Below are 11,124 nucleotides of genomic sequence, written 5' to 3'. Positions count from 1 at the left end.
CTGTGGTGGTACTGACACCTGTGGCATCTTTACCATTTTTATTTAGTACCTTCTGTGATCCTTTGACTATTTCCTGGCCCCATTCTGCCCCATTAGCAGCACAAAACACTATTGCAACATAAAGACTGGGAGAAAACACGTTACCTTTAGGATGTCTTCACAGGTCATACACGAGAGGAAGCACACAAACCCTAAGGTGGTGTTGTAAATCTTCCAGCAGAAAGAAGTGCTGGACCTGCTGCTCCTTCAATTGCTGCACAATTGTCCCCATTTGCCTTGCCTGTCCTCTCCAACAGGCCCCTTTAGATGAAGTTTGTTTTGGCCAGATGCCTTTTGAGTAGCATTTCACTTTTCCGCAACTGTCCACAGGCTCCCAGTCAACTCCAACCCCAAAGTAACCAGATGAATTGTAAGTACAATGCATCCAAGTACCTTCCGAATCTTTCTTCTCAACAGCAGCTCCCAGACTGGGTGACAGTAAGCCTCCATCCCAATACTCTAAGACCCTAAGCAGGACATTATGGAAATCTGACTAACACAAAACAAAAAACCAAAAACAAAACTAAAAAGGTTTTGCATGAAATAAATCCATCCATCCAATTATGTTCTCCCCAGGATACAACACATGAAATGCCCAAAATTAAAAATAATAAAAAAGGGCTGCCCAACTTACAACCAACTACGGAGTTGCTACCATAAGCAGGGTTTGTAAACGAGTAATTTTTTTTTATATCAGCTGATGAGACATTCCATACATACAAACATTGCTTTGCTTATATTCTTACATCAACATAAAGCCACTATAAAGCTAATACTTCATTTGAAATTTTTTGGCTGGTAATTTTCATAATAAAGTTTTCACTCCACTCATTCATTCTTTTATTTGAAACACGTTTCCTGTCACATCAGAAGGGTATCAATATTCACTAACCTGTTTTGAATTCAATTCCAGACTTACTCACTTAATTACAATACACCACTTTTAAGAGCTTATTATTGCAGTATGATGGCAAAAAGCTAATCCAGATTTCCTGATGCATTGGCCTTTTTTTCAGACTACAAAGCGTCTATTTTAAGGAACAAGTGTCCACCCTCCAAAACTGTAAAGGCAGAATAACCCATTTTACCTGCAGGCACCTCTCCTCCGCCGTGGGTGAGCAGCTGTGTACCAGCCAGACCAGGCTCTCCGGGAACTCGCTTCCCACTGTCCTTTTCTTAGGAGGACCTTATAAACCTTTCCTCGGCACGTAACCAAACGTGCCAAGCATGAGACCCTGGCATGCGATGGAGACATGGCTGTCACACAAGCAGATACACAGCGGTGACACCTGCACATCTGTCATGTCACAGGAAATGGGTGTTGTGATGAACTGTTTTTGGGTACCTCCTATACGGACTGCACCTTCCACTGCCCCTGAGGTGAGCCTGAGAAGTCAGCCATCCTTTCCTGTCAAAAGGCTTGTGAAGCGAATACTCCAATGCTGCTGTTCCTTAACCTTGCTGTTCTGCTGACCCTACTGAGCAGTGTATTGTGCAAGTCTGCAAAGAAATCACGGGATAGAAACATTTGGTCATCGTGCCCAGGAACATAACGCATCAACCAACTCCATCAGCTGCCACAAAAACAAGCCTCATGACTAGCTGCGTGTGGTAAAACTCATTTACTTGTACCGACAGACTCCTGAGGTACCACAGACCAAGCACATGATGAGTCTTCCCGGCCAGGCATGCTACGGATGCTATGTCCCAGGCTCCTGACACTAACATTTACAGCCTCTTCTGCTTTGAGGCCTTATGCTTGCCACATTTTAGTTTGCATGTTACAGCGGGGTGCAAGAACACCACCACCACTTGCTTCTGCATATGAAGAACAAAGGACACAGCATCCCTTAGTCCCCTTCTATGTCTCCATCAGCGTATCTTTCAGCCCTGACCTAAATCACTTGCAATAGGAACTTGAATTTAGGCAAAGCTGATCAGTCACAGGCTGGATGTGGTCTGTTGATACCTACTAAGACAAAACCACATTAAAAATGCTTAATACACATTTCTTCCACTCATTACCAAATCAACTACATCAAAATTGTACTGGCATCATGCTCCTATAAACTGTGTAGAATAACAGCATGTAGTCACAGAATTTAAAGGCATTAACACAATGCATGTGCATTAAAAATATGGAATTAGGTTTATATAAAAATCCCTAACTGCTCATTTGAGTAGTACCCAAACCAATATGCCACTTTTCTCCTTCAAAATCCATGCTCATATGCAATATGTTAGTGTTTTATTATTTTAAATAAACTTACAAATAATAGGCAGTTTGAACCCACGTAGATAATTTTGGCTCAGTCCTCTGTAACTACACACAGATACCTGCAACAAATCAGTGAAGAGAACGGGACACTGAGAAAAATGCTCGCCTAGCTCATGCCTGCAGCATTGCACTGGCTGGAGATCATTGTGTGTTTGATGAATACATAATTATAACTACTTACACTACTGGGAATTAGTATGTCTAAAGCTTGACTGAAGCAAGCACTTGTGAGTTCTACTAGTGCTGCCTCTGAATGTGACACTATTTGAGAAGCTCTACTGTAGAAGCAAGCATATCACTGACACCAAACTGCTCAAAGAAAGTTTAGTGTGACTGCAGCATTCAATGCTCATCATCATTCCCAAGTGCTCCTACAGCACTTAAGCTCTTCATGAAGCCTAAAAGTCCCCAAACATTTCGTACTAACTTCCTGTTCTCTTGCTCTCCAGTAATTTAAGTAAAATATTCAAAGTGTGAGCCTCACCAGGCATTTTGGACTACACAAAAATCAAAGACTGTTCCTCAAAGTTAGCAACAAGAGAGCTATTCAACCAGTCCGGCTTGAAAAAGGAATGCATTGTAATCATTCTACTCTGTACCAACGAAAGGAATCAAGTTTAAAACTAATTTTTATTTCCTGTTCACATTAGGATTTTTTTAACAAATAAGACAAAGTCAAAGCATTTCCTTGCTATTTTAGAATGAAATATTAGTAAGAATTGCCATGGATTCACAAGCTACACTATAGATGCTGTTACTTGACTGTATTGAAAAGTTTCTGCCACTGTTCTATAGCAATGCTCGCATTTTAGAAAACCAAAGTAGTGGCATTGAAAAGGGTGAGTATCAGTAAATTTCAATACTTGGCTTTTTTTTTTTTTTCTTGTTAAATGCTTATTTAACATCTTTGATCAAGTTCTCCTTTAATTTATGTCCAGGCTTGAATGTACATTGAAGGCAGAGGAATCTGAAGAAATGCAGTACTAATAAGGATACTTTTCTCCCTGGGCATCTACAAAATACACTGAAGGTAAATACTTCAAGATCATAAAATTGACTAAGCTCACACAAATAAAACAGACAGGCACAAATACCAACCATGCAGTTTTAAAATCAACGTATCATTAGCTTGAGACTGAAGATATCAAATGTCACAATCTAAATTTCAGGGGTGACACACACAACCATACTCCTGGGTAACAGAATAGCTATACTGACTGGAGACCACAGAAGACAAATGTTTTTCTAATTTATCTGGAAAACTGGCAATGCCAACTGAAGGCAGCCCCGCAGAGCTGATGTGACACAGCAGCCCAGTTACCAGCTCTTTGTCTGTTTCACTGCCTGCACTTCTACAGTCACCCCAATTCTAAAGCTTGACTGGGTGATGAGCATTTCACATATTCATGAAAAATAAACAAATAAACAGCAGCACCTCTAAAAGCCAAGAAGCATACTTCTCCCTTCCTGCTAAAGAGTGAAATAATCTATTTGGGGTTGGTGGTTGTTTTTTTTTTTTTTTTTTTTTTCCTGTTGTTGATTTTTTTACAATTATAGAGATCCCTAACAAAGACAGTACAGAAACATAGTCATAAATCAGCATCATCCAAGATAAACTACTGATGTTCACAATACAAAGTTTAACCTTACCACAAATGTTTCATTTTTTGTTATTTATCTTCTATGAGGAAAAAGAAAAAAATTCAGCAGTGAAATTAGTTCTACTTCATCCCTCAAAATCCTACCCTTTAAAAGCATACAGCAGTGATATGCCAATATACTGGTATCAACTTGAAGGAAGACCTAATGATATACAGGACAAACATAAAGCCCCTGAAGGTAATTTAAAAGTCTGTGAACCAGACAACACTGGAGATGTCATTTCTCTTGTCCCACTATTCCAGGATCAGTTATTGAAAACACTGCCCCATACGCTCATACTAATGCGCTGATGGCTCTGCACAGTTAGCTGGGAGCTAGGATGTAAATTTTTTTTTTTTCCTTCAGAAAATAACACACAAAATAAATGCAGTGAGAAGATGAATTACGCATTTGATATGATGAGCAGAATTCCACTTCACCTATTTCCCCCAAACATGTTTTTTCCCCCCACCACAACTGATTAGTTTTCCTTGTTTGCTTTTTAAAAACAGCTGCCCTCCTCACTCCAAGCATTACTTTCCATACAGCAGATAAAGGCACTTCAGCTGATTAATCTGCATTAAGGAATGTTTTTTATTGGATCTGTAGTTGATCTCTTTATAGATGCCTCCTGAAAGGCTTTTTTACACAGCATCACTGTGTCTCAGGAAAGCCCAGCTCCACACACCAAATGTCTGTCTAAACAGGGTCCAAGTGGGAAAGACATGTCCAGGAACACTTCACATCTCATAGCACTATAGTATACACAGCACAAAATACAGTTCAACCATATTAATCATTAAACTGTGCTTATGTTAACAGTACACAAAGTAGATAAACTATTACCTTGGACATAGTGGTTGCCCATTTTGAATCAGAAAAATATTTTTAAAATCATAAACCCTTAAAGCATGAAGTAAAAAGAGCACGTGTCTAGCTTACTAATTATTCAGAAAGTGAATGATTCTCTGGTCAGGACACAATCTTGTCAGTGCAACTTTTCGGAATACATTCCTTACGCTCACGGAATTACGAATTTAACAGAATAATACATGGGAGGAAAGACAAGATTCAACAAAACAAAGGCTTAAATAGAAACTCTGGTGGCAAGAAATCTGCCTACTTTTAATACTATTAATGCTTATTGTTCCGTTGAATATTCTGCTGCTCCACAGCATGGAAAAAACAAATCACAAAACCAAACATTAGAATATAATTTTTTTTTTAATTTTTATAAATAACTTATCTGTTACAAAGGCAGTTTACCCAGCTAAATCACAAAACCATCAACTCAAGATATCCAAATTAGGTTTTATTAATAAACAGGTAAAAACTGATTTGTCAATCTTCACATAGAACTGCAGATGAAGCTGAAAAACAAGGCCTCATTTTATAAACAAAATGCATTGAATGCAAGTGCTTTGGGTCTACTGCCTAATTACCTGGGATTGGCATTTTCTTCCCACATAAAAAAAAATGCAAAGCCTTCAAAACAAAGGCCTCTGTGCATTCACATAGATCACTTGTAAAACTCCTAATAAAAGTGTCCACTGGCAAATGTTTACAGTGGGTGACAGTCTACTTTGTCTCTTGCTACATTGTTAGCACTCCCTCCAGCCTCACGCTAAGTGCTGCTACATAATTCTTTGCGTGCCGTCTTTCATGCATACTGTACTGGAATTCCATTTTCTTGATCTTGGTTACATACATCCCCGATCACGTGAATATTTTCCTTAAAAAAATAGATCATCAAAATAAAGAGATGCTTGAGGTTGCTTCAGTGTTCAAGTCTGTTTGATTTCTCTTTTCCAGCCTTTATTTCAGTTGTCCTAAATATTGCTATCCTTGTTTTCTATAAATATGAGACTTCACCACAAAGTCAGGTTTAGAAACCGGCTGCCAAAACAGGAAAGCATTTAAAGTCCTTGAACAAAGCTGTACGATGCTGCTGCTGTTGATTTTGGCACTGTATGTACTTCCCCAATGAATCTCTCTCCAGGAGTCTGCAAGATACCCAGCAGATGAAGCAAGCTTGAATCAGATGCTGATCTGTTGGTGGGTTGAAAGTTTCTTAGTATAAAGTTTCCTCACACCAGACAAAACGCTACCTTGTGTCACCCACCGTAAAACTCAGTGTACAGAGTGAACTATATGCATAATTCTTCCAACTTTTCCTGCATTTTTACCACGCTGCATCTGCAGGTCTTCACAGATCATCAGCATTTACAAGAGCAATGTACAGAATGAGCAGAGGAAAGCTATTTTGTGCATAGTTTCTTATTAATGCTCTTATTTTAAGGCATTGCTTCTCTCAGATAAAAGCTTAAAAAAAAGGGACATGATCGTGCTTAATCACTTAAAGGGAAAAAAGAAAGTTAACAAAAAGACTATTACACTATACATACAGAAATACAAGAAAATAATAAAGGTGAAGAAAAGAAATCACTTAAAGCAGGCTCTAGAGCTATGTACAGTAGGAAAAGCTTTGGGGTATTTCACTGTGTGTATTGTACAGACAACGCATGCAGTTTTTCCTTTTCATCTTCAGATGTGATTGTACTGATTTCTGGCTTCACAGAGATGTTTTCAGGGAAGACAAGGCAAAGAGTACCACTGATTTGTGAAGTTCTTCCCTTTATCGAAGGCACTATGTGGCAGCAAACAGTTCAAATAGTTAAACCTTGTTCCTTTTAGATCTCCTCTGTGCATGTAGTGTTTCACTGAAAGCTCTGAAAACAAAAACACTAGCACTCTATTCCTTTCCCCTGTCAAAATTCAGTAGTGACACTGGGGCAGACAAGAGGATGGGCAACACCCAAGCACTGAACATGGTCTGTGTTACTGGGATACTGGTAATACTGTACATGGTTTAGGCAGCTGGCAACCGAGTCTTTCAGCAGATTACCTTTCAGCCGATCAATTTCAACTGCCTGTGACACAACACTGAGGTATTACTAGCTCTGTGGGCTGACATTTAACATTAGCAAAATACCATCTCGTCACACCTTCAATTTTACAAAATCCCACGCATAAATGCTTTTTTTGCCCCCCAATAACTGGGTAGTTCCTTGTACGTTTGCTATGGTTTTATAGAAGGTAATGGGCCTGTTGGCTCAGAAATGCCTGGGCATTTCACACTGTTCACAGCGATTTAAGGCCGGATGATTTAAAAAAGTACAGGCAGTACAACTCCACTGAGCTCCCTCATCTTCATCTGTGTCTGGAACAGTCTTTGGTGTTTTCACAGTGGACCTCTGATCTGTGACATGAAAGAGATAAGATAAGCAGTTACTAACTAAGAACAGCATGGAAAGAATTTTGAGATGATTTTTTTTCAGTAACTGAGAACTATCTTGTTCCTCCGAGAGCAGCACAGTTATTGCAAGTGACAGAGGCAGCTTTTTACCACCCCCTTCACTAGAGCTTGATTGTAAGTCAGCCAAATGGCACAAGGTGAAACTATAAAAAGCAAGTTTCCCACCCCTTTGCTCTGCCTTCTTCCCTTTTGGTCTCAGTTCAAAGCTGTTGCATGAAAAGGAGATAAAATTCAGAAATTAATCGGCACAGGAAACATGCACAAGATTTATTAGTCTGAGGTCTATGTAGCAGTCTAAAATTTGTTATGGCAAGAAGTAAGTGCTCTGTAACCTTTTGATATATTTAACATTTTGACCCTAGAATGAGTATTAGCAGTTCTTCCTCAAACCAGATAAGCAGACAGATACATTAAGGAAAAATCAATGGCTAGCTCTGTCATGCTACACTGTAATCCTCCCAAGCATACAAGTGCATCTTTTTGCATGATGTGTTAGACAACAACCTTGAACTAATTTAAGAGAAAAGATGAAGAGATGAAAAAGATAAAAAGAGAGAAAAGTGACTTCAGATTAAGGGTTGCCCATTTAGGCAACTGCAGCAAAGTCTTCCAGACAATTATTTCAAGTGGAAAGTATCTCATTAGCAACTAGCCAATGGCAACCACTGCAAAATGACAGCGACAACATCAAGAAGTACCATGCCACTGATCACAACTGCAAAAGAATAATTTTTCATTATTCTGTGAACAGTGATAATTCTTTTTTAAGTCTCAGCCTATAACATAGTTAAGTTAAAACTTAAAAAATAAAATGAACTGAAAACTAAAGTCAATGGAGGACTATGATACAGCAACGATGCTTTTTTAAGAAGATAGATAAAGGATAAGAGGAACTCAAGAGGTTTAGAAACCAGTCGGAGTTAACTTTGCATTTTCAAGATAGGTTTTACCAAATTACTGAACAGTTAAATTTGTGAGTTCCTAGAAGATGAGTTGATGCAAACGTTAAAAACTACTCACAGAAAACGTATTTTAATTTTTTCTTTGCTAGGTTAGTTTTTATTTACTGTAAAGGGAACTATGTAATTGACAGAACTGATAAATTCTTCATGGTTTGGCTGTAAAATGTATCTAATAGGACTTTGCATGGCTTTAACTTCACTCAGTATTTTCACTAACAGCCTCCATAATGATATAGGATAAAGGATTAAAAATCCTTCTAAGGCATGAAGAACAGTATCAGTCTGGAGGAGTTACAGTCTGGAGGACAAGAAAGTCAAATTCACCTAGACCATTTTGAAATACAGAATGGTCAGAAATCTGTAAGATGAGACTGTGTAACAAGTTAACACACACGACAAGGACCAGTCACATACACATCTGTACTATGTGGAGAACAAAGACTGCACAGAAACATCAGTGGATTTGGTCTGCCTACGGGTCGTACCAAGATGCTGTCGCAAACAGTTAATTTCACTCTCTGCTTTATGTAACATGTAAGAATTATTCTGTTTTGTTTGAGATCCCATTAGGGCAAAAGAATGAGTAACATGCAAAACTTAACAACAAGCAGAATGTTCAAGACTAACAAATTCAGCAATATTGACTGCCCTATTGGGCAGCATTCCTTTCCTCTTCAACTATCTAAAATTGTATTTAACAATAGCCAGAAGAGGCTCTTATGTAAATCATTAATAAAAATTCTACATAGCCAGGAAGTCCAGTCAGGGTAACCAAACTGAGTTATTCTAATACGTAAATAAATCCACTCTTTACCAAGGACAATTATGAAAATTTCACTATTTAAACAAGTTTCACTCATCCCTAAGCAATCTACCTCACATTAATTTTTTAAAAAAGATGGATGCTTCCATTTACTTAAAACACCTCCCAACAGATTATCCATCTTTAAACATACCCTATTTAATATACTACTTTCCTGAATGCATAAAAAGAGAAGAGCAAATAGAAGTGTATTACTGCCAATACAAATAAAATGCAAGGTTTGTATGCTTTTGAAGTAATCTATTTCACAATCAACATTTAAACTACATTAACAGAATAGAACTTGATATTAGATGCAAACCACATATTAGTATTACATCAAAATTTTACCAGTATAGTACCTTTGGGTTTTGGTGGCACTGGACCAAGAAATCCAATATTATCATAAAAGTTATGAATAGCGCTGGGATTAAAATGTGGTCCTAAAAATAAAAAAAAAAAAAAAAAAAGTGAAGCAGTTTTAAAAATAAACTTGGGTAGGAAAGCGTATCAGGTTTTTTTGGCAGTAATTCTGAAACAGAACTACTATTCATTATCACCTTTTGTATCAAGGTGTCAACAGAGACCCAAGTGAGGTATTAGTGATGTCAACAATACACTTGAAAATACTTATTGCCCAAAATATGCAATATAAAGTCTGAAACAGAATCCAGCAGACCAAACTCCTTAAATGTATTTTCTTCTGCCACTCTTAAATATTTAACAGCATTTTATTAGTAAATTTTACCTGAGACTTTCTAAATTGTAACTATACAGAAAGATATGTGCTATTTACTATGCAGTATATTATGCTTATATTTAATACTTACAAGGAACTCCTACCTCCAATTTACTGTAACAGATATAAAATCACACGTAATCTGAATATTCTATTTAAGGTCAAGTTTTTAGTGCTGCATTACATTCAAGTACACCTGTCTACTGTCTCCTTATCTGCAGGTACACTGAAGAACTTCCATGGCTTTTGAGCGAACTGATCTAACAGCTCGCTGCTGCTGGAAGCAGAAAGCACTAGCCCCTTCCCTCTCACTATCTCAGTTCTCCCTTCCTGTGCCTCTCCTCACATCAGCTGCAGCAAGCTTTTCCAGCAATGCAACATTTTTTGCTTGGCTAGTGAGCAGAATCAGCTCTGCAAAGGGTCTAAAAAGCTAACACAGAGCCAGAGCACAGTAAGAGAGGGAAGCAGGAAGAGAGAGGGACCTCTTGCTGGCAGCTCTTGAATTGGCTCAGCTGTCTCAATTTCACCCTCACGACCTAAGGCTGCATATCCCTGCAGACAAGGAAAGTGGAAGGAGGAGAGCACGCTGGAAGTTAAAACTGTACTTTCTATTTGCTAACTTGAGATGCTGACTAACACAGAAGTGGAAGACAAGAGAGATATTGACACATGCACAGCTGTATCGCTCACAAAACTACTTCTTCCTCTTCTTTGGTGCTCAAATAATCAGATTCCCTCCCCTCCCCTTACTAAATAAATGGCATCACAAGTTTCTCTCTTCTGAGCAAAGTATGAGATAGAAATGACTGGGATTAGGAAAATCATAAAGCCAACAAAAACAGGCTGAGAAGACAACTACTTCCATGGTTTCACTCAAAATGACATGAAGATTTTGCAAACTGTGTATACATTTATAACAGACACTTCTGATAATTTGATACATGCAGACAGTGAAAGAAGAAAGGAAAGACACACCAACATTTACAGTTGCTGATGTACTAAGATATACTGTACCTCTTGCTTGAAAAAGATCAATCTCTTTGGTTAGGCAATCTATGTCTATCTGCAGCTGTCTGTTACAACTTCTTAACTGTTGCATTTCTTCCAGCTGAAAAAATAAATCTGCCTGTTAGACTAAATTTTCCCATTTTATTGCCAGTTATCATTCATGCATTGGTAGGCAGCATTTAGTTATTTCAGAAGTGAAGATAAAAAAATAATCTTCCCTAAAACCAGCCTTTTTCTTTTAATCCAAGCGTAATCTTACAAAAAGCTTTCAGACCCACCAAATTCTCTCTCATCAGATTTCAGAGCTGACTGAACAACTCCAAATTGTGGTCAAAACAC

At 38.1% G+C, this 11,124-nt stretch overlaps 1 protein-coding gene across 3 annotated transcripts in view; it reads right to left on the bottom strand.

The window, feature by feature from the left end:
* Positions 1–5,163: 5,163 nt before the first annotated feature.
* TAB2 (TGF-beta activated kinase 1 (MAP3K7) binding protein 2) overlaps positions 5,164–11,124 on the bottom strand; it is a 67,696-nt gene continuing 61,735 nt past the window's right edge. For all 3 annotated transcript variants that reach the window (XM_080389640.1, XM_080389641.1, XM_080389639.1), the window contains exons 5-7: positions 10,792–10,885; positions 9,401–9,481; positions 5,164–7,217 (exon numbers count right to left, since the gene is read on the bottom strand). In XM_080389640.1, coding sequence (XP_080245766.1) covers positions 7,072–7,217; positions 9,401–9,481; positions 10,792–10,885 — 321 coding nt within the window. In that variant the 3' untranslated portion in view covers positions 5,164–7,071. The remainder of the gene's footprint in view (positions 7,218–9,400; positions 9,482–10,791; positions 10,886–11,124) is intronic.

This window comes from Falco punctatus, assembly GCF_963210335.1.
Source record: "Falco punctatus genome assembly, chromosome: 5".
Classification (NCBI taxonomy): domain Eukaryota; kingdom Metazoa; phylum Chordata; class Aves; order Falconiformes; family Falconidae; genus Falco; species Falco punctatus.
This window is presented reverse-complemented; position numbering and strand designations above follow the sequence as displayed.